Source organism: Hyperolius riggenbachi, chromosome 7 (assembly GCF_040937935.1).
Source record: "Hyperolius riggenbachi isolate aHypRig1 chromosome 7, aHypRig1.pri, whole genome shotgun sequence".
NCBI lineage: Eukaryota > Metazoa > Chordata > Amphibia > Anura > Hyperoliidae > Hyperolius > Hyperolius riggenbachi.
This window is the reverse complement of record NC_090652.1, coordinates 251,049,444-251,071,872: the sequence shown is the minus strand read 5'-3', so window position 1 is coordinate 251,071,872 and position 22,429 is coordinate 251,049,444. Positions and strand designations below refer to the sequence as shown.

At 44.7% G+C, this 22,429-nt stretch overlaps 1 protein-coding gene across 4 annotated transcripts; it reads right to left on the bottom strand.

Moving 5' to 3' along the window:
• Window positions 1-4,971: 4,971 nt before the first annotated feature.
• On the bottom strand, window positions 4,972-22,388 carry CDCA7 (cell division cycle associated 7). Of its 4 annotated transcripts, none has more exons than XM_068245501.1 (10): window positions 22,285-22,388; window positions 14,473-14,595; window positions 13,960-14,070; window positions 12,416-12,670; window positions 11,895-11,972; window positions 10,269-10,460; window positions 8,086-8,226; window positions 6,279-6,428; window positions 6,031-6,167; window positions 4,972-5,943 (listed from the first exon to the last, which is right to left on the bottom strand). In XM_068245501.1, exons 1-10 carry the CDS (start codon window positions 22,303-22,305, stop codon window positions 5,913-5,915), a joined length of 1,239 nt encoding a protein of 412 aa, XP_068101602.1. In that variant the 5' UTR covers window positions 22,306-22,388; the 3' UTR covers window positions 4,972-5,912. The 4 variants fall into 4 exon arrangements, with proteins under 4 accessions (XP_068101602.1, XP_068101603.1, XP_068101605.1 ...); XM_068245502.1 differs by lacking the exon at window positions 22,285-22,388 and adding an exon at window positions 21,172-21,213; XM_068245504.1 differs by lacking the exon at window positions 22,285-22,388 and adding an exon at window positions 21,083-21,165.
• Between the last annotated feature and the right edge of the window lie 41 nt (window positions 22,389-22,429).

The following is a 22,429-nucleotide window of genomic DNA, read 5'->3' as shown; positions in this document are numbered from 1 at the left end:
TCTGTATTTTCATTCATTTTTTTGCATTAAAATGCATGTTTGCAAGATTTAACATACTCCATAAACCTGCATGCAAAAATGTGCACACAAAATGCAAACTAATGAGATAAGCTGTATGCGAGAAACTGAACAAAAACTGCCAAAAAGCTGTAGCGTGGGGAAATTGTGGCCTGGCAGAAAGGGAAAATTACATTTACTTTGACATGATTTGGCATTTCAAAATTATTATGCTCAAAATGTATTCTAAACCCTTGCTTGACACATTGACAAGTTTCAGGTAAAAATGTCATGAAAATTAATTGAACCACTTTCTTTCACAGAAATCAAGAAACTGAACGCCAGGGAGGTAAAAGTAATATGAATAAAATCTTTAGCGTATTGTGGTTGTAGATGTCATCAGATCCACAGTCCGATGTCCTTGGGAGGGAATCTTTTTTTCACAGCAGACATTTGCGTATAAATCATTTTTCAATACACACACGGTAAACCAAGTATCTGATAAAACATTTTAATGAACCAAAACACAGATGACAAAAACTGAACCATGCAATATGTTTTCAGAAGCACTTTTTTATTATTATCAGATTACAAGAGATGAGATCTTTGCCTTTAAGTCCAATTATGGAAGCTTCTTCATAACACTGGAGAAAATAAGTGAGCCAGCAAACCTGGTCTGAGAGATTAAAATAGTCTGCTAATAGCTGCAACCTTTGCCTACCTCAGATCATATAAATTGCTGCCAAAAGGCTGGAAAATTGGCGCTGGTTTGTTGCAGATGTGTACAAACCTACAATGAGAATTCTCTTAGAACATACCATACATCTACTTTTTCATATATCCAGACCAAGTTTGCAGCAACCTTTATGCTTCCTACTCTGCTCCAACTGTGGAGCACACCCGTACTAGTTAAAAAAATAAATAAAATAAAAGCATGACGCTAGGGTCAGTGGGATGTTGCATAGCTGCATTATAAAGTCATAACAGCTTTCCTCACTGCAATCATAAACCCATGGGACATTCAGTGTGACCGTGTTGCATTTTAACATGTAGCGTTATGGTAATGCACTATTGAAGTGTTTTAACTGTTAAAATTCACGTTACCAGGTACAGGAAAGCATAATTTTCATCGCCTGTATGTTTTACTGTATCTACTTAAAGGGAACGCTGAAAAATGGAAACAGATTTTGTTATACATACCTGGGGCTTCCTCTAGCTCCATAAGCCTGGATCGCACCCATGCCGCCGTCCGCTGGTACCCGTCACTTCCGCCAGATGTGACCGAGTGGCCGAAATGACGTGACCCCGGTACCGGAGGACAGAGGCAGCGGAGTAAGGCAGCGTGGGAGCGATCCAGGCTTATGGAGCTGGAGGAAGCCCCATGTATGCATAAATCTATTTCTTCATCTCTGGTTCTTTTTAATGCAACAGAACAGCATTAATCTGCGTTACCACTTGTGTTGTAATGTTGCTTTGCAACTTTACAATGCAACATCCCACTATGAACCATACCTCAAGGGTCAGATCTTGACGTTTGGGTCCTGAGCCTGCTGGCTGGTCTTTAATATATCCTTTTAAACAATTTTTTTCCCCATAGATGAACAAAGTTAACAAAAATTAAGCACCATGTACAGACAGGTCACATGGTAAATTGTAAGGCAACAATTTTTTTTTCAGTAAAACTATACTTTTACAAGTATAAACTGTATTTGGAGCATTGTATATAAAAGCGTTAACAACTCTCCTAAACATTGTTTAGATAATCTCACATTTGGAATGCATACATGTCATTCATCACCATGTAAGCGAGAAGGAAATGTTCTAAATGTATGAAGAACATGTTTATAATGAGAATATATTTCCACAGCTAACATCTCTTAGCAAAACTTGTCTAGGGTGCTTAGCTTTTGCACTACAATTGCTGAATATAGTGGACCACAGGTGTGAAAACAGAATGTAGGCTAAACTACCCAGCACTGTAAAAAAAAAAAAGGATTTAGAACCTCCATTATATTTTTAGCTCTATGACGCTGGTAGTTACAAAAGTGTTAATCAACATAAAGCAGCATGTGGCATGCTCTTCCATCAAGCAGTACAAAAGCAGTTAACTGCTACTTTTATCTCTTGCTGGAATCAGGTACCTACAAAAAGTGAACTGCAAGCATCCTGACAGCAGCTTTGTGCCCCTCTCCAAGGGCAATCCCAGGATTTTTAGAGGGGGCAGGGTAAATCCTGAAAGGTCTCACTCAGCCTAGCCTACACTGCAATGCACCACCTATAGAGACATTCAGTGTGGCTGCATTACCACAAAACACACTCGTTAATAGTGAAGCAAACATTTCATTGACTGAATTATTCACGGTATGAGACAACATGCAGCACCGCTGTCCGAGTCAGTTGTGTTCCTGTGATGCAGCGGTCACCATTAACCTAGCAAAGGAATTCTGGGTACCCAGTACTCCTCAAATTTTAAAGGAGGAGTACTGGGTACCCAGAATTCCTTTGCTAGGTTAATGGTGACCGCTGCGTCACAGGAACACAACTGACTCGGACAGCGGTGCTGCAGGTTGTCTCATACCATGAATAATCATACCACTGCTCTCCATTGCAGTCTATTGCCCAGAGAGACTCGGCTGTTTTCAGGATGCTTGCAGTACATTAACCTTTTGTTACTGCTAGATGAAATAGGGGAGGATTCACTGAAACCCTATTTCATTAAAGCACATGCAATTGTGAAGAATGGAGAATAGCCCTTTTATTATAACCTACATACAGTGTATCACTAGGGGGGTTGGTTAGATCACATGGCTTACATCAAAGGAAACAGAGTACTGGGTTGGGCTATTGGCAGATGTTACAGTACATTTTCCTAGTAAACAGATTAAAAGAATTTTCTATATATACACAACTATAAAACACTTTGTACAGATTTACCAACCAAAGATTATCGGTGAATACAGCATCTGTGTGGCACCTTGACTGAAGCTGTGGGAAGCAGCTCTGTGAATTCCTACAATAAATGCTACAAAGAAACAGCTTTAGCCATTTCTTTAAGACAGTGATCTTGTGTGGGAATAAAATCCTTGGTACAAGAAATGTTTAATCCCTTAACGTACTTTCTTGCAAGATCTCCGGTGTAGAGAGCTCCAGACTAAAGAATTTCCTCTTAGTGCCCCGTATTTTAGTAACATCTAAGAACTTCCAAGGTCCAAAAATAAACTCAACTACCCAAATACAATAAAGCAACTGCGCTGAATAAAATACTGAGGCAACAGCTAGGAACACTGGCTGAACTTATGTAAAGCTGCTGTGAAATGTCTGGGCTCAGATCCTTACACACCACCCTCTTAACTTGAACTAGTCTTTCAAATCAAAGCTGTAACTTTACAGTAAAAGGGGACTTCAAAAGCAAATTAGGTAAAGACATGCCTGTACTCACATTGAGTGTTCTTCCCTTACCAGTCATACTAGTGGTCCTAAGCAGAGACATATACTACTCCCATCTCCATCCACAGTGATGCACGTCTCTGCTAGTTTTCCACCACACCTGTCTGTACACTGAAGGAAATTTAAGTGGAGATTGGAGAAATAAAGCTCCACACCAGATTCAAGCCCCAGGCATCTGCACTAGGTGCATCTGAATCTGACAGTTTTTCCCAGTTTGACAGATTAAAAACACTGTCTTAATCAGAGGGAGAAAGGATCACGTTCAGTGTACTTGCACCCATGTACAACTTCACTAATACTTTTGAAGTCACACTACAAACTGAAAGCAAAATGTTACTAGAATTGTGTAGTTTTTCAATTTAAGGTCTGCATTTTTAATACTGAATTCTAAACAGCAGCCTTATCAGTGTGACAAAAACTAAATTGATATCAGCAGTATTTCCTTAGCCCAATAGAAGTGTTTTGGCTTCAGTCTACTTCAGGATAACCTAGCTGCATTTGACTGTGGTTGGTGTTAGAGAATTATAAAGTATAAAATATAGCATGTATCTTGTTTCTCTAAAGTTATGACCATACACAACATTTACATCGCGCTTTTCTCCTGGCAGACTGAAAGCCCTGCAGGCACTTATGGCGCACCATGAGTGACAGGATCGTTAGAGAGCCTTACCCAACGATTCCCTCCTGTTTTATATACTGGCTTGAGCCAGGTTTAGAAACCTGGTCAAATGCTTGAAACCCACAAAAGGCAACAACCTCAAGCAGTACACTATCCAGCCGACCCTGGCTTTAGAGGTTTTGTTTTGACTCGCCCTATGAAACCCTGTGTGCACGCCAACTTCCGGCACCAGGCCCTGCCCTCCCCCTTACAGGGATGTGCCATGGCGCTTACATAACACTCCCATCTCCAATAGTTAGTGCCATGGTACTTGTCTGCAAAGTAGCAGGGATAAGCACCAGAAACTGAAGCGAGTCTGACGTCATAACTTTTTAGAACACAAAACATGTCGTATTTTAGACTTTATATAGTCTAAGAGAGGTGCATATCTTGAGTATGTTGACCACTTCTTCCAAGCCGGTGAACAGATTTCCATGCACCCCACAAGAGGAGATGCAGATAGCCGGTGAACAGATTTCCCTGCACCAGCTGCACCCCACAAGGAGATGCAGGTAGCATCATTATACAAGTCCTGGAAGTATAGAGATCAACCTGGGCTTATTTTAGCAGAGACCAGAACTTAGGCATGTAAGGCATCATAGAAAATGTTAACCAAAAGGGCTAAAAGACTATTTACATTTTAAGTCAAGGGCACTTCCATATTTACATTTATATACATCCATACAGCAGATGAATAAAGAAGATGCATTACCTTCTGTGTAAGATTTTGTTCTGTAGTTTTCTAATACAATATGCTACAAGGGCTGCCTGAGACTCCAGCCTTCACTTTCTATACAGATCTGCACAAAATCTGAATGAACTGCTGGACCCTCAAGCTAAAAACCATTAGAGACAGACTACATGCCAGGTTTAATGTTGGGCACAAGCTGCTTTTACTTAGTGACCCTGAAGTAAATAGAACATATGATGATAAACTGGTTACCTCCAGTGAAAACTACATTTTCAAGAGTTCAAGAGTTTTTCGCAAATGTAGAAGCCTAAAGTGGGAGAAAGACCGATGCACTCCTCACAGTCTGTAATTGAAGACATTCCCTTACATTAAACGGTCAGAAGCAAGGCTTTAAAAAAAGGTCAATGGGGAGTGGCTTCCTCCTGCCACTTAAAACTGCCCATAACCGTACCAATTGATCAGGCCAAATAGATTGCTTTGATAGAATCTGCCAACATTTTACTACCTTCAGAAAGGCCAATCTTTATCAGCCTGTATATGGCTAGTTTTAGCAACAGCATGAAGGTTATTTCTCTGGAACTAAAAATTGTCATGCGGTTTTCACAAAGGCCTCATTCACAGTGGTGCACTGTGGCATAACGGCCACTTTGTAACGCAGCTTGCCATGCAGCAATGCACTGCCTATCATCGCATTCAGTGTGGTGGGTGCATTGCGGTACAACGGTGTGCAGTATGGTAATGTACGTTAACAGATACAGTGAAGCACACTTCACAGACTGTATGAAATGCAAAACAGCTGTAATATGCCGTGCAACGTTTTTCCCATTGCGTTCCTATTATACAGGAAACAACGTCCCACTGTGAACGTGGCCTGACGGTCATATGAAGTGATGTGCTTTTACTGAGGTTGTATTGCCACATTTACTTTTGGGTTACTTCAAGAAGGCAGTGTGGGAGACAATGCCTCCTTTTATAAAAAAAGGTCGGCATTCACTTTTAAAGTGGAGAATCACTGTCTTTAACAAAAAAAAAAAACAGCATAAGTAACATTGCCTTGTAATGTGCTACCAATCATCCTATTAGCACAAGAGGCATCCCATTATGCACTGAACTCCCACTTCAGTCTTCTTGTTCAAGCTCGCGTTTCAAGCTGTAAAAGACAATAGGTAGAAACATTAAATCTGAGCAATGGAATCAAAGGTACACATTTTTGGCATATTCATAAAGCTATTCATACCTGTTGAGATATGCATGGACATTGTCGTAACCATGGTACTTTGCTAGGTAAACTAGGACCCCAGTGGCACACCTGCCATTCCGCTGCCTACAGAAACTGCAGTTACAGATTCCTCTGCATGGTGGGCAATGCCATTCCTGAAGGAGGTGGAAAAAAATTGAATGAAAATAGAATTTAGGCCAAGTGCACTGACAATTTAACCTTATTCAGCACAGCAAACATACAGTGCGATAGGCAGGCAGACTTACTGGGTCTAGTAGCGCAGTCTTTACATCCTCGCCATAGCGGTTCTTCAGGCAGGGCCCGCAGAACTGACCCCTAACTCCCATACAATCAGGATTCCGGCAGTTCGTTTTGGTGTCAATGGTCTTTTGACGACACTGATGACAGGTTGAACCCTAAACAAAAAGCACAAGTGGTTAATGTTCATTCCTAACCCTAAATGTGAAACATGTACATCTGTAGTCACAGAAATCGCACAGCGAGGTCCGAGTTTGACTTCTGTAACAAGGGTAATTCCAACCACAGAAAAAGGGCCTTTCCGGGCTCGTTTCCACTATCGCGAATCTGCATGCGTCCAACGCATGCAGATCCGCACATGTAATACAAGTGGATGGGCCTGTTTCCACTGTAGCGTTGTTGAGGTGCGTTTTTTTCAGCGTGAAAAAAACGCACAAAAGAGCCAACGATTTCGCCTGCGTCGGGAATCCTTGCGAATCGCCGCTAATGTATTTAATAGTAAAAACGCATGCGTTTGTTACATGCGTTTTTACCCGCGATTTCGCACCTTTCAATTTTATTTAGCCCTGGCAGTGTCATGGTTAATTTCGCATGGCACCCTGCCATGCGAAATCGCATGCGAAATCGCGGGTAAAAACACATGTGGAAACGCATCCGCATGCGTTTTTACAAGCGTCGGAATGCGGCCGAAATCGCGTCACAACAGTGGAAACAAGCCCTCCAGCCTTTAGTTTGGACACATCTAGTTTTAATGGCATCTTTAAGTTAATTCCTACACAACTCGATGCAAGGCTCTACTACATCTCATTGGAGATTTTACTCTTTATTTGCCTGAAGGACAGAGAACCTAGTCCAGAGAAATGCGTTGCTATCTATAAGAGTTGTTTATTTGGATCAATACAAATTACAGTTAACCTCACTATTGATATCTATCCCCCCAAGAGGAGGCAAGTTTATCTTTACCTCCTATTTGAAACCGGTTTTGAATAATTTTATTTCACTTTGGCGCCTCTGCACTAGCAATCCTCTGTTCCTAAAGTGACTGTCTATGGTCTTGTGTTTTAAACAACCACCAAAACAACCTGCAAATTACCTTTTGGATTGAAGGCAGCAATATCGTGGAGGTATTTGGGTTCATTCTGGCCCAATACACAAAATCCCGCTGGTTCTCCATTTCTTCAAAGAACTCTGAACGGTAAGTTTTTTTTTTTTTTTACAGACTCATTAACCTCCCTGCCATTCTGATTATATGCAGTGCACGGCCGCGGGAGGGCTTTTTGTTTGCATGTAGCTAGCCTAGCGCTAGCTACATGCTTCCCCGCTCCCTTCGCTATCCCGCCCACCCCTCCTGTGCAAATACTCAACAAGAAATCCTGTTCTGAACGGGATTTCCTGTATGGGCTTCCCCCGTCGCCATGGCAACGATTGGACTGACGTCAGAGGGAGTCCCGATCCACCCCATAGCGCAGCCTGGCACTGATTGGCCAGGCTGCGCAAGGGGTCTGCGGGGGGGGGGGGGGGGCCTCTTTCACGGTGGATCGGCGGCGAGCGGAACAAACACGCAGCTAGCAGAGTGCTAGCTGCTTTTTTGAACAAACAATTATGCAAATCGGCCCACCAGGGCCTGAGGAAACCTTCACGGTGGAGGTTAAGTGCTGTAAATATCCATTTGTATTTTCCTCAAATTCATGCATTTAACCTGTGCGATACGTAGTGTCTCTGCATAGTTGTACTTTATTATTGAAAGCCTCAAATAAACATTTTTAAACAGAATCTCAAGACAACACCATAAGGCTGTCACATCATGATACTTACAGTAGATCTATTGTAGACTTTGTCTCTCACAGTGACACATATGGCATCCAGCTCCTCCTCGGTGATCTCATCCACTGGCCGGATAATGTGAGGTAGAGTCAGGGAACTGTGGCGGCGCACTCGAGGGACGTAGCTCTCATCCTGTAACAAAAGGAATAAAAAGGTCAGTGTGAGGAGCAAAAGTGAGGGAGGCTGCTACACATGAAACACCTGCACAGCTGTATGCCCCAAACAGCCGTACAAAGTAACAAATATTGCCAGCCACAAACAAGGCAATACTGCTTTCCACATGGCCAAGCTACAATCCAATAACCCATTTCAAATGGCATTTACTATTATGTAAAAACTTTGAGGGGTTGTGCAAACATTCAAATAAGAAGGAAAGTAAAAAACACTAAACTGGAAAGTGCCTGGGAAATCCCTAACTAGTTGTAGCTAAATAAAATCCAAGTGATTTATTTTAAAATGACAGAAACCAATATTAAACCCTTTTACTATCTCCAGCATGCTTTATGTTTGGCAGGGAGAGTAAGGGCCCGTTTCCACTAGCACGGAAACCAGGCAGAATCCGCAGGGTTTCGGTCATTGCAAGTAAATGGCCGGCATGCTTTTTCCTCTCCTCCCTGCTGGCGAGAACGCTGGCTGTCATGACAGCCGGCACTCTCAATTAAGAGTTGCAGCTCCACCCGGAGGATGGAGGCCTAACTGCAGCGCTGGAGCCAGGGAGGCGAGTGATTGCTGGGCTGCTGCAGATCTCTGCTGTATTTCCACATTCGGGTCCCATGTATCTACCGCCATATAGCACATGGGGCATGTGATGTCACACAAGCGCCCCACCTGCTAGAACACTGGCAGCCGCATGGGGTACCGATACAAACATACAATGCACAGACACGGGAAAAAAATTTTTTGGGGGGGGGGGGGGGGGGGAGTGGGGAAATGGTACGGTAAGTGGACAGGAGGTATCACAAGGCCAATTCCTGAAGGCTTTTATGCTGAAATCAATCAGGAACCAGCCTGCAGTGAATAGGTAGCCAGCAGATCTCTTCTGATCAGAGAGATCTGTCTCTTGGACAAATCTTCCCATCACTGCTAGATGAATGGGCACTTTTATTCAAGTAAATATCAGAACAGACTGCAGCTGGTGTACAGTAAGCATAAACACACAGACTCTGAAGTCTTTTTTTTACCCGTTTTCTTCATATAATCCTGTTCTGCATGAATGCCCCAATAGATTTGCTGCATCCCTGCGGCAGATGGGCGATTTATTACTGTGCAAGCGACCAGCAAAGTTCCACGACTTTGCAGGTCGCAGATCATGCTGCCCTGACTTGCAGGGATTCTCTTCCTGGAGCGGCTTAGCTTTGAGCTGTAGCTCAGCCTCTCCACAATCAACCTCCGCCTCCTCCTCGCCCCTCTCAGTGAAAGAAAGACTGAGAGGGGCGGGGAGAGGCGGCGATCCGCAGAGATTGACTGCGGAGGAGGGAAGCTCTGGAGAAAAAAAAAAAAAAAAAACACACACACGAGACTTCAGAGTCTCTAACAGCTAAGGGCTCTTTCACATGGGCAGCTGGCAAGCGGTGAAGTCACCGCCTGTCAGCTGCTCTCCTGGTGCTGTACAGGCGCCCCACCCCTACGGAGTGAGATCTGAGCGCTGACGCAGCTCAGACTCAACATGTTGCGTTCCACCGCTCAGTATCACCACGTCTGCTTTTTTTAATTGCACCCGTATTGCATTGGCAGGCGGTAAGCTGAACTGCTCGGCAAAACGCGCAGTTCAGCCACCCGTGTGAAAAAGGCATTAAACTGCACACAAAGCAGACCTCCAGTCAAGCCTGTGGAGGTGGAGCAATTTAGGGTACCTGGAGTCAGAATCTGAGGTTTCATAAACTGAGGAGTCGGAAGATTTTAGTACAGACTCCACAGCCCTGCCTCCAGTGAAAATTGCACATTCTATGGGTCTTCTTGTAATGGCAAGTTATTACCTACAGCATTTCTCCTACAAATCCATGCTAGAGGCCCGTAGCCACCGCCTTCCGATGCATAGTGCTGCTAAAAAGCACCAATATGTTCTCTGAGAGACTCTGGCATTTTTCTGCAGGGGTCAGGGCTACACCAATCCTTTCACTATTCTCAGTGCTTTAAGTACCATGAAATATCAGATCTGGTATACACACACTTACGTCATCATCATCATCTTCATACATCTTCCTCTTCTTAACCAGGTAGTAGCGGTCATCTTCCTCTTCATCCAGACCAGGGGTGGGTGGGCCATCAACCGAAGCTCGGGATCGGGTGTGTGGGCGAGAGGATCTGTCCGGGTTCCTGCGTGTATGCCCAGCAGATGGCATACTTCGTGGCGTACGCTGCACTTTCTGTAACGCAAATTTAGAGAAAATATGGAATACAAAATAGACATTTACGCTTCATTCACAGTGGAGCAATGCAACATAACAGTAAACTTGAAGCAAGGGAAAAAAACCCACCCTTGACATAAATAACTTTCTTTATTGGGGGTTGGAAGGAGAGAGGACTTCTGTCTGCTATGTCTACACATTTGCTGAACCGTGCAGGAAAGGCCTATGTTTGCCCAGTGTTACAAACTGCAAGTAGCATTCAAATAATGACTGACAAGCTTCCTTCCCAGTAAGGCTTGGTTCACACATAAATCTGTACATTTTTGGTCCAGTCCTGTCAGTTTTGCCTGACTGGACATTTACACCTTTTATGCGTGAACACAGCCAGAGAAACAAAAACTGATAGGACACCGTGTTATACGTGTGACTCAAGCCTGATTTCTGAAGTTCACTGTAAAATGCTCCATTAAATTTTGACTATAGTTCCACCTGCAGCATTTGCAAAGCCTCACAGAGGTTGTGATTTCTAACTATCTAAACTTTAGATAAGATATGTAGACAAGTTACTTGATAGTTAGTTTTTTCATCTCGGATCTGCTTTAAACAATACCAGTTGCTTGTCAGTCCTGCTGATCTCTTTGGCTGCAGTAGTGGCGGAATCACACCTGAAACGAGCATGCAGCTAATCCAGTCTGACTTCAGTCAGAGCACCTGATCTGCATGCTTGTTGAGGGGCTGTGGCTAAGAGTATTAGAGACACAGGATCAGAAGGAAAGTCAGGCAACTGAAGGAAAAAAAAAAAAAAAAAAAAAACAACGCAAAACAAATAAAACACAGCCACAACCGATCCGGTACACGTCAATGATTGGACCTGGTGGTGGAAGACAGAAGGAGCTGGCTACAGAGCACCTTAAACACCGCCTCAGCTTTAAAATCTCAACGGCTACTGCTTCAATAGTAAAGAGACATTGAAGCGGGGATAAAAACAAAAAAAAAACCAAAAAAATGGATTTGTATGTGTAGTACAGCTAAGAAATAAAGCATTAGGAGCAGAGACATAAGTCTAATATTGTTTCCAGTACAGGAAGAAACTTCAGTTATCTATGCAAATAGCCGTTGAGTTCTATGTTGCACAGAGCTCTGACTTCTGATTAGGTTATCTCAGCTGTATTGTGTTTTTCTTTTGCAGAGAATAGTTCAGGACAGGTCTAAAGTTCACTGCCTGTTCTAGAAAAAAAAACATTTAGAATGCCGAGTAATGTGTAAAATGCACATATTAGAGAATGATGCAATGTAAAAAAAAACAAAAAAAAAAAAACTGTATAACAAAATAAAAATATGAGAATATTTTTTGCTACCAATGTTCTAGTAATTACCCCTACTACACAACCAATTAATGATATAATTTTTTTTCGCTTCAGTGTCTCTTTAAGCACTATCAATATTACTTACGGGAGTCAAGGGAGAAAATGGATTTTTGATTGACTTGAATTCAGGTATGCTCTTTAGTTCAGCCATCAACATCGCTAACTAAAAATGACCAGAAGAAAAAAAATAAATAATTTATGTCAACGGCTGCAGATCACGAGTTCCATTTTCAGTCATCTATAAACAGCAAGTAATACTTTGATTTTAGGATGTACCTGGAGGCCATTATGTCTAAACAAAACAAAAACTGCCATTTTGAATCTATTCCCTGCACTCAGAGGCTGTCCTCTGCCAGGCAAGAGGATTATGCTATAGTCCAACTAGGACCCCGAATGTTAACTCTCTCATACAGAAGAATAAAAGGAACATCCCATTTGCAGGCCTACTGCTGTATACACATCTATAGCACACCACCTCTGGTACACTTGGCATAGAGCCATGGCGTAGAAGTCCACTGCCTCTTATGGCCTGGCTACACCCCTTCCATGATCACTAGAACCTGCCAGGATCTTGAAAGATGAAAGGTTTGCAGGACTGCTCCTTACCATTTCCTTGTTTTGCTTAATGTTCAGAGCCCGTTTCTCTAAGAAGTTGGTTTCATTCTCCGAGTCTGAGCCTTCTTGATCTTCATGCTTCTCTCCCTTTTCCTTTGGCTTCTCAGGTTTAGGAGTTTTTTTACTGGGGTTCTTTTTGGGTGGGAACTTGAGTGCTACTTTCAGAGAGACATTCTTCTTGGGTTGCACTCTTGTGGACCTCCGCATTTTTGTGGGTCTGCCTCCCTCTGAGTCAGATTCAATTTTCTGAGAAAAAAATAAAAATATAGAAACAGTTCCCAACAAGCAGCCAGCATATTTGCAGAGGCATGCGTTCATCATAACCTCTAATATGGATAACCAATAAACTTCTGCCTTCTGATGTAAACATCCCACTCCCAAAGCTTGAAGGACCTGCTCCAGCTAAAGTCTACTTTTAAGAGAACCAAAAATTCAGCACTATACATGCCAAATATCAATGGCAAGACTGATTTTGTTTTATATACATATAAAACCATATCACAGGGTTTCTAACAGAACCTGGCAGGAGTGGATTAGTACAGGTATTAGAAATGGTCAATGGATTCAGCTCTGTGCAGCAACTCAATCTGACAGTACTCTGGAGTACAAAAGACAAGCAGTTTTGGAAATGATCTGGTTGCAGACAGAAATATCCAGGTTTAATTCAAATTAGAAAAGAGACTTGTGCACATTTGATAATTTTGCAACTAGTGGAATTTTACTTTAGAGCATAAATAAGAGTAACCCGTTTTAATAAAGCCTCTGTTAATCAAATCATGTAAACACTTTCACTATAGCACCTCCACCTCAAAAATGTAGGCTGTCACTTTCTACATAAGAGTTGCCATCTTGCTGGTAATGTTGGTACTGTTCACAGAATAAAAATGTACAGAAAGGTTAGCTGTATACATTCAAAAGATCTGTTCCTGCAAATTGCATTCATAGTCTGAGATCTGCAGATCCTCATACACACCTTGTTTAACAGACATTCATCTGCAGATCAGATCCACCAGGATGGATCTTCAGATCTGCAGATGATTGTCTGATCTGCAGATGATTGTCTGATCTGCAGATGAATGTCAGTTAAACAAGGTGTGTATGATGATCTGCAGATTTCATAGACTATGAATGCAATTTGCAGGAACGGATCTTTGGCAGGAACAGATCTTTTGCAGATACTGATCTTTTGTCTCTGTACAGCATCTATGTGTGCAGCATCTTGCACAGATTTTTTTCTGATGCGGAGTTCAGCTCCATAGAATACACTGTGTAGGTATGGCTCTCATACTGCATGAAAGGGGGTAAAATTGGTCTGTGATCTTTCATTTTCAAAAAAAAGACTATGGTCTGATGAGTGTATGTGGCCTTAAAGTAGAGTAAACTTGAATTTACCACAAAAGACTAGAGTTTTCCACATCAGCTGCTCTGATGAGCCAAGTGGAATCTGTGTATTCAGAATACAGTCCTATTAGAATTTTTTTTCTTATATTCTTTTCAGTGTCCAAGGTGTACTTTCAACAGAGAGTGTTACTCACCAGGGCATTCTGAATGTCATCCTCTGAAAAGCCACTGAAGGATTCAGCCTCCGATTCCTCAGAAAATAATCGGGCCGACCGTCTACTTGCACCCGCTCTAAACTTGTTTTTCTGAAAGAGCAGAGAGGAAAACACAGGCATACACTTTTAGCTTAGCAATTTTCCATAAACTGCTTGGAGCTCAAATCACATTTACAAGTGCTCTGTAAAAGAATAGCTTTTGTTACTTAGAAAATGGCCAAGGTTTAATAACCATTTCAGAGCTGTTACAGCAATCATAAAGCACGTTAGGTCAGGTGACATTTCAAAAGGGGAGAATAAGTAGATAATCTACTTCCAACAATTACTACCTAGAACCACCAGGGAAAAAAAATGAAATTACAGGAGATGGTGTATATTCATAAACGCTCTACAGAAATGTTAGGGGCAGCAGGGTTCTAATCAAGCACAACACATTACTGGTATTACCAGCACAGCGAACACCACACCTGAGCACGCTGCTACCACACTCACCGTGTTTGCAAAATTGTCAGAGCCAAAACTGTCACAACTGTCATCCGAGGAAGAGGTCTCCATGGGGATTATCTTCACATTCCGAAAACTCCTTAAACTCATTCTTTTTGAAGACTCCATTTTCTGGGACGGAAAAAAATTGAACAATAAATTACACTAAAAAGTTTAGCCACTGTTTTCCAACACAGGTAGTATAGAAATAAGGGGGTATATTCCCAGCTACTTTAATGACTTATGCTGCCCATTGCACCACAACAAGTCATTCATATGACCCTGTGGCAGAGTGCACCAACAGGGTCATATGTATTGCCCCACCCAGAGACGTCCTCCCTGCTGGACAGGAAGTACATCACTGGGATTCCCAGGTTTCCCTATCGTTCTGCACATGCGCCAACATTTAAAATTCACGAGTCACCCATTGACTTGCATGACTTCCGTCACAGAACTCCGGCGGTAACACGCTGTTGACATAGCTGCCTATTGAGAACTTCTGATGAGGTATGTGTGCTAGTTCCCATTGCCTAGCATTGTTATTGCATTACCCTGCGCCACTGTCAATCAAGTCCATGTTGTCCAGAGTGTACTGCGCAGTACACTCTGTACAACGTGGACTTGATTGAGAGCGGCACTCACGCAGTAGAGGACGACCTCGAAAGTTTGCGTCCACACCAGTGGGTAGCAGAGCTGTGACGCTGGAGGAAGCCCCAGGTAAGTAGGTCGGAGGGAAGCATATTATGGCTAATGCTTCCTTTAAATAGAGACTGAAGCAAATAAAATGTGCCATTTTTACCTTATTTGCTTCAGTAGTCTCATCAGAAGTAAACCACTGCATCCCAGCCACAAAACGAGGGGTTTAGACCCCCCAAATCTCCGGGCAAAGATCCACGACCAACTTAGTCGTGGATTTTGCTGCGCTGAGGCGCAGAGCTTTCAGCTTCAGCTCTGCCTCTCCTGACATCAATCGCCGCACGGATCTCCGCCTCTCCCTATGAAGGAAGACAGAGGGGCGGCTATCCACCACAATTGACAGCAGTAGAAGCAGAGCTCTGCCTCTTTCAGGAAGTGCTGGCCAGATTGCCCCCAGGGATTTGAGGGTCTAAAGCGCTCGTTTTGCGGCGGTTTACTACTGATGAGAGTACTGAAGCGAATTATAAAAAGGTAAAAATGTCAACATTTTTTCCGCTTCAGTCTCTCTTTAAGGCCTAGTGCACACCAGAGCGGTTCGGCAGCGTTTTGCGATCCGCTTGCGGATGTGGAAACGCTTGGGTAATGTATTTAAATGGGCTGGTGCATACCAGAGCGGGAGGCGTTTAGCAGAAACGCATACTCCCGGGCTGCTGCAGATTTTGGATTGCGGAGGAGTTTCTGCCTCCAATGTGAGGTATAGGAAAACCGCAAACTGCTCTGAAAAACGGCAGTTCAGAGCGGTTTTGCAGGCGTTTTTGTTACAGAAGCTGTTCAGTAACAGCTTTACTGTAACAATATAAGAAATCTACTACACCAAAAAAACCGCTTCCCAAAACCGCAAAATGCTAGGTGAAACGCTACAGAAAAAGAAAAAGCGTTTCAAAACCTGCTTGCATTTTGCGGATCTGCTAGCGGTTTTTGGTGTTCACCAGGCCTAAGAGTCTTTAACTTATCCTTCAGTATGGCGAGGCTGAAAGCCAGTAATTGTCTAATTTGGCATTCATTCAAAAAGGGCACCACAGTAATTTGGGTGCCAGAGAAAGCCGCTAGAGGAATATCGGTAAAAATGAATGATATGCCACTACTTAATTATAAATAGTAAAGTATCAGTATTTTAACCTGGCCATTCTCATGCTAGCCCTCCTTCTACCAACATCTAACCGATCCCCTGCAAAAAAATAATCCCTAACTGATATACTGCAAGCCGAGGGATGACAGCTTTAGGCCCCCTAAAGAAGGAATGTGTAGGGGATGCCAATTCCAATCCAAAGTAAAGCTAAGTACTCACCTAGCGATGCAGGGAGACTGATCCAGCGACGTATCCCTAACAACGAACTCTCCCCCCAAACCAACTTCCAGCCAGTGGTGTATGCGCAATGTTACACGATGGGCTGAATGAGACTTCAAGCAGTCGCTGTACTTTGCGCAGGAATCGTCTAGGATCTAAAAGATCCGATCTACCGTAATGGTTATCACCTTGTGATGCCAAGTGGCATTCGCATGATTGTGCGTCTGTATTCACTTCGCAAGATTGCCAGGAAAATCATGAGGTGGGTACAGGCCTCTACACCTTAATCTGATACAGGGCTGCTTATGGTACTGTGAAGTTTACAAACCAGCAGCTCACTCTCATACAGGAAGCAGATGGCTGGTGCACAGTACAACTAGGTGGAAGTCGCAGGGGAGGGAAATAACACCTCTAGAGCAAACATTTATTTACAGTGAGTGGCTGCATAAAAGTGATACTCTGCTGCAGGCACATGGCGAAAATAAGCAAATAAGTCTACATCTACAGAAACCATTACAAACCGCAAATCAAGTAATTTCACATAAAGTAATTGGTATGAAGAGATCAGTATAGCAAAGTTTATGCAGCTAAAATTCCTTTCCACTTTCAGATACCCATAAATATCCCAAATCTGACTAAGCTCAAAATTGCACTTCAATGATATCATGGCAACAGTACTTTGGAGTACAGAATGCCTAGAAATTCCAGCACTGCAATGGCCGATGCCACTCAACATCGTGGCTACCTCAAGCTGTGGTACAGGTATAGAGAGGCATAGAGGCCTGCATATAGTCAGGGTTGGGGAGCTGGAAAAGCCACCCATAGGTAAAGGCTCACAGGCGCCCCCAAAACATGCCATTTATGAACCTTTCCCAATTATGGTGCTCAGGTCACTTTAAGCTTTGTACACACTACATGGTTCTCAGCTAAGGGAACCAGTTGGGGACACCGCTGCCAATTGGCTGAGATGCATTGTCAGTGGTGGGCCTTGAGAACAGGGTTGGGGAACACCACGTTCACAGAGGCTGCTGCAGCAGGAAGTCAACAGATCTGGACAGTGGAGCCGCACTTTACACAGATCGCAAGAGTACAGCGAAGCATAGTCAAAAAGCATGCTTTAGTTTTATTAATACATGCGTTTAATTGTAACCCACCGCATAACAATGCCGCACTGTGAACACTGCATAAGCAGTGCATTGCAGTAAGCTGCATTACAAAGCACCCGTTACACTGCACTACTGTACAGGGCCGCCATCAGAAATTTTGGGGCCCCTCACAAATCATCAGTCCGGGCCCCCCCCCCCCCCCACAAACTGAGAAATGTGTGTAGCCATTACATGTTGGCAGAGCTAGTTGGAGGCTTGCTGTCCACAAATTAATCACGAATAACCACGGTGGATACTCGTGATTCAAGTTAGCTCTAATTGCCACAGCTGAGCGGCTAGATGCGGCGGGGTTAATTACCCAGAACGCCGATCTCCACCCAGCGTTTCAACGAGGTGCAAGTGTCTGAATGGACGCGTTGCAAGCCTCGATATCGAGCACTTCCTCCTTCAAGCCGGAAGGAGGAAGTGCTCCATCATTTTTTTAGAACCTCCCAGTTTTATTTTCTGTTTAAAAAAAGCTAAAAAAGTAGGTTTAATGCTATTGTCTCATATGGTAATGATTCAGATTTTCCCATAGTCTCGCAGTTAGCAATCATGAGGCCCCCAACAAACCATGAGGCCCCCAACAAGACAAATTCAGCAATCATGAGGCCCCCAACAAGACAAATTCAGCAATCATGAAGCCCCCAACAAGACAAATTCAGCAATCATGAGGCCCCCAACAAGACAAATTCAGCATTCGTGAGACCCCCAACAAGACAAATTCAGCAATCATGAGGCCCCCAACAAATCATGAGGCCCACAACAAGACAAATTCAGCAATCTTGAGGCTCCCAACAAATCATGAGGCCCCCAACAAGTAAAAATTCAATCATTAGGCCCCCAACAAGACAAATTCAGCAGTCATGAGGCACATAAATAGACAGCATTTCACATAAATAGGCAGAATGCCCCCTTATTATGGTAGACACCTCTCACCTGGATTCTGACAGGGACCCCCAGGTTAGGTAGTGAGTGACATGGAGCCCTTTAGGCAGTGAGTGACAGGGAGCCCTTTTAGGTAGTGAGTGAGTGACAGGGAGCCCCTTTAGGTAGTGAGTGAGTGACAGGGAGCCCCTTTAGCTAGTGAGTGAGTGACAGGGAGGCCCTTTAGCTAGTGAGTGAGTGACAGGGAGGCCCTTTAGGGAGTGAGTGAGTGACAGGGAGGCCCTTTAGGGAGTGAGTGAGTGACAGGGAGGCCCTTTAGGGAGTGAGTGACAGGGAGGCCCTTTAGGTAGTGAGTGAGTGACAGGGAGGCCCTTCAAGTAGTGAGTGAGTGACAGGGAGGCCCTTTAGCTAGTGAGTGACAGGGAGGCCCTTTAGGGAGTGAGTGAGTGAGTGACAGGGAGGCCCTTTAGGGAGTGATTGAGTGACAGGGAGGCCCTTTAGGGAGTGAGTGAGTGACAGGGAGGCCCTTTAAGTAGTGAGTGAGTGACAGGGAGGCCCTTTAGGTAGTGAGTGAGTGACAGGGAGGCCCTTTAGCTAGTGAGTGAGTGACAGGGAGGCCCTTTAGGGAGTGAGTGACAGGGAGGCCCTTTAGGGAGTGAGTGAGTGACAGGGAGGCCCTTTAGGGAGTGAGTGAGTGACAGGGAGGCCCTTTAGGGAGTGAGTGAGTGACAGGGAGGCCCTTTAGGGAGTGAGTGACAGGGAGGCCCTTTAGGTAGTGAGTGAGTGACAGGGAGGCCCTTCAAGTAGTGAGTGAGTGACAGGGAGGCCCTTTAGGGAGTGAGTGAGTGACAGGGAGGCCCTTTAGGGAGTGATTGAGTGACAGGGAGGCCCTTTAGGGAGTGAGTGAGTGACAGGGAGGCCCTTTAAGTAGTGAGTGAGTGACAGGGAGGCCCTTTAGGTAGTGAGTGAGTGACAGGGAGGCCCTTTAGCTAGTGAGTGAGTGACAGGGAGGCCCTTTAGGGAGTGAGTGACAGGGAGGCCCTTTAGGGAGTGAGTGAGTGACAGGGAGGCCCTTTAGGGAGTGAGTGAGTGACAGGGAGGCCCTTTAGGGAGTGAGTGAGTGACAGGGAGGCCCTTTAGGGAGTGAGTGAGTGACAGGGAGGCCCTTTAGGGAGTGAGTGACAGGGAGGCCCTTTAGGGAGTGAGTGACAGGGAGGCCCTTTAGGGAGTGAGTGACAGGGAGGCCCTTTAGGTAGTGAGTGAGTGACAGGGAGGCCCTTTAGGGAGTGAGTGAGTGACAGGGAGGCCCTTTAGGGAGTGAGTGAGTGACAGGGAGGCCCTTTAGGGAGTGAGTGACAGGGAGGCCCTTTAGGTAGTGAGTGAGTGACAGGGAGGCCCTTCAAGTAGTGAGTGAGTGACAGGGAGGCCCTTCAAGTAGTGAGTGAGTGACAGGGAGGCCCTTTAGCTAGTGAGTGAGTGACAGGGAGGCCCTTTAGGAAGTGAGTGACAGGGAGGCCCTTTAGGGAGTGAGTGAGTGACAGGGAGGCCCTTTAGGGAGTGAGTGAGTGACAGGGAGGCCCTTTAGGTAGTGAGTGAGTGACAGGGAGGCCCTTTAGGTAGTGAGTGAGTGACAGGGAGGCCCTTCAAGTAGTGAGTGAGTGACAAGGAGGCCCTTTAAGTAGTGAGTGAGTGGCAGGGAGGCCCTTTAGGGAGTGAGTGACAGGGAGGCCCTTTAAGTAGTGGGTGAGTGACAGGGAGGCCCTTTAGGGAGTGAGTGACAGGGAGGCCCTTTAGGGAGTGAGTGACAGGGAGGCCCTTTAGCTAGTGAGCGAGTGACAGGGAGCCGCCGCCGTCGTCGTCGCTGCCGCCGCTGCCTCCCCTACCTTGCCAGTGAGTGCTGCCCAGCGTCAGACCTCAAGATCAGCGGCGACCCGACCAGAGCGGGCGCTGGACGCACCCGCTCTATATGCGGAAGTGACGTCACTTCCGCATATCAGTGCGGGCGCTGGGTCCTAGCGCCCGCACTATTGTCGCCGCCTGATCGGGGTCTGACTAGGCGGAGGCGGCGGCTAGAGGGATGGAGGGAGAGGGAGGGAGAAGCGGTCAGGGGGGGTTGAGCGGCGGCCGGGCGGCACCCGGCAGGGCCGCGGCGGGGATGGGGCCCCCCTGCAGGGCCGGGGCCCGTGACGGGAGTCACGGATGTCCCCCCCTGATGGCGGGCCTGCTACTGTACATGGTCTAACACAAATTGTATGTATAGCAAAGTATCAAATCTGCAGCATTGCGCTAATGCCTGGTACGCACCATGCAATTTCCCATCAGACAGGTCACATTGATTTCCGACAGGTCTGATTTCGAAACATTTCTGATCGATTTTCCGATCACTTCTATACAAAATTATTCAGAAAACGATCAAAAATCTATTTTAGATCACTTGCATATAAAATCAGTTAGAAAAGCCAAAGTCAGAAATAACCCATCTGAAGGAATATTGCATAGTGTGCATCAGGCATGAAAAGCATACATAGGGACAAAAACAAGCAGCAAACAAAAAAATGTCCCATAGAGAAACATGGAAACTTCCTTTATCAATTGAACATACCGCAGCATCAAAACCAAGCTCATACTGAATCCATTTGGATGCACATGCAGTACACGGATCTGAAAATAGCAGAATGCAAGAACACAGACCTTTCAGTGCATAGTACCTCGTCACCGTTTAAAAAAACGGGCACAACCGAAATCTAAAAAATTGGCACGACATGCGCAGTACCACACAGCTCAATGTGCAATACAACCAAAGTCTGCATAACAACATGAAGGCACCAACTGTGGAATCATTGAAGTACTCAGTGAGATTGTAAGCAAATGCTTATTACAAGGTTTTTAAGTGTAAACTGGCCTCAGGATAAGTTTACAAGCCAGTCAATATTTAACAAACAAGAGTATTATGTGCAGAGCACAAAGCAGCAAGTACTGCACTTGATATAGTCAAAATAAATCTTGAGTTTCATGCATACATGAAGCTGATATTCCACCACCAAAACGTTCTGTTTTTGAGTACAGTAGTACTGTACTCTAAACAAAGTTTTGGCAGTGGCACACAAAGTAGTCTACAAATCCTGCTGGAGTTTCTAGGAGCCACACTGGACCCCTACTTTATTCATGCCACTACATTTACTTTTCACTGAGGATGTCTCTCTGTATCGAGATTTTCAATATTCAGGTTACAGGTACATGTAATGGACATGGTTATTTTTATACTAGTTATGTGCAGCATATGCTCATGTATCTGCAGCTGACCCCCACCCCCCGAGGAATTCGCGGGCTTTTCCAGTCACGTGGCAAGCTAAGTGGCCCCAGGCAGGAGTCACATGTGTGCCACTCAGTGCAATCACTGCTGCTATCTATTGTATACACGAGCAGCTCTGCTGCTGGACGAGCTGGTACTTGTAGTTCCAAAACATGCCCAAGCTTCCTCTCATCCACAGGCTCAAGTCACTGGCACTGAACAAATTAGGAATATTATTCTAAATTCAATTGGGAATGCTGGGCAATCTGAACAATTACTAGAGTATCGCCATTATAACAACACAAGATTATTGAAAGTCTGAACAGGTGAGGCGAGTTTCCCCCATGAACCACAGGAGCCCTGATTTGTATTGTGAATGTTCAGTGTTACTGCAAATGACACAAATATAAGTATTCGAGTTGTGCCTCAGCCGTCAGAAGCAGCAGCACCAGATCCACACAGGCGATCAGCGCACACGTGTATAATAAGCTATGAGCCCTGACCTGACTCACCTGCAGCTTGAAGGGGTCCATAATGCTGGCGGTAATTACAGAGGCGATCTACTCACAGCTGAGCGTACGACTCCTCTGATTTCCCGCCAGAGTTTTCGCGCGGAAAAAGTTTGTAGGTGTGGGCGGGACTGCTCCAGTGTCCCCG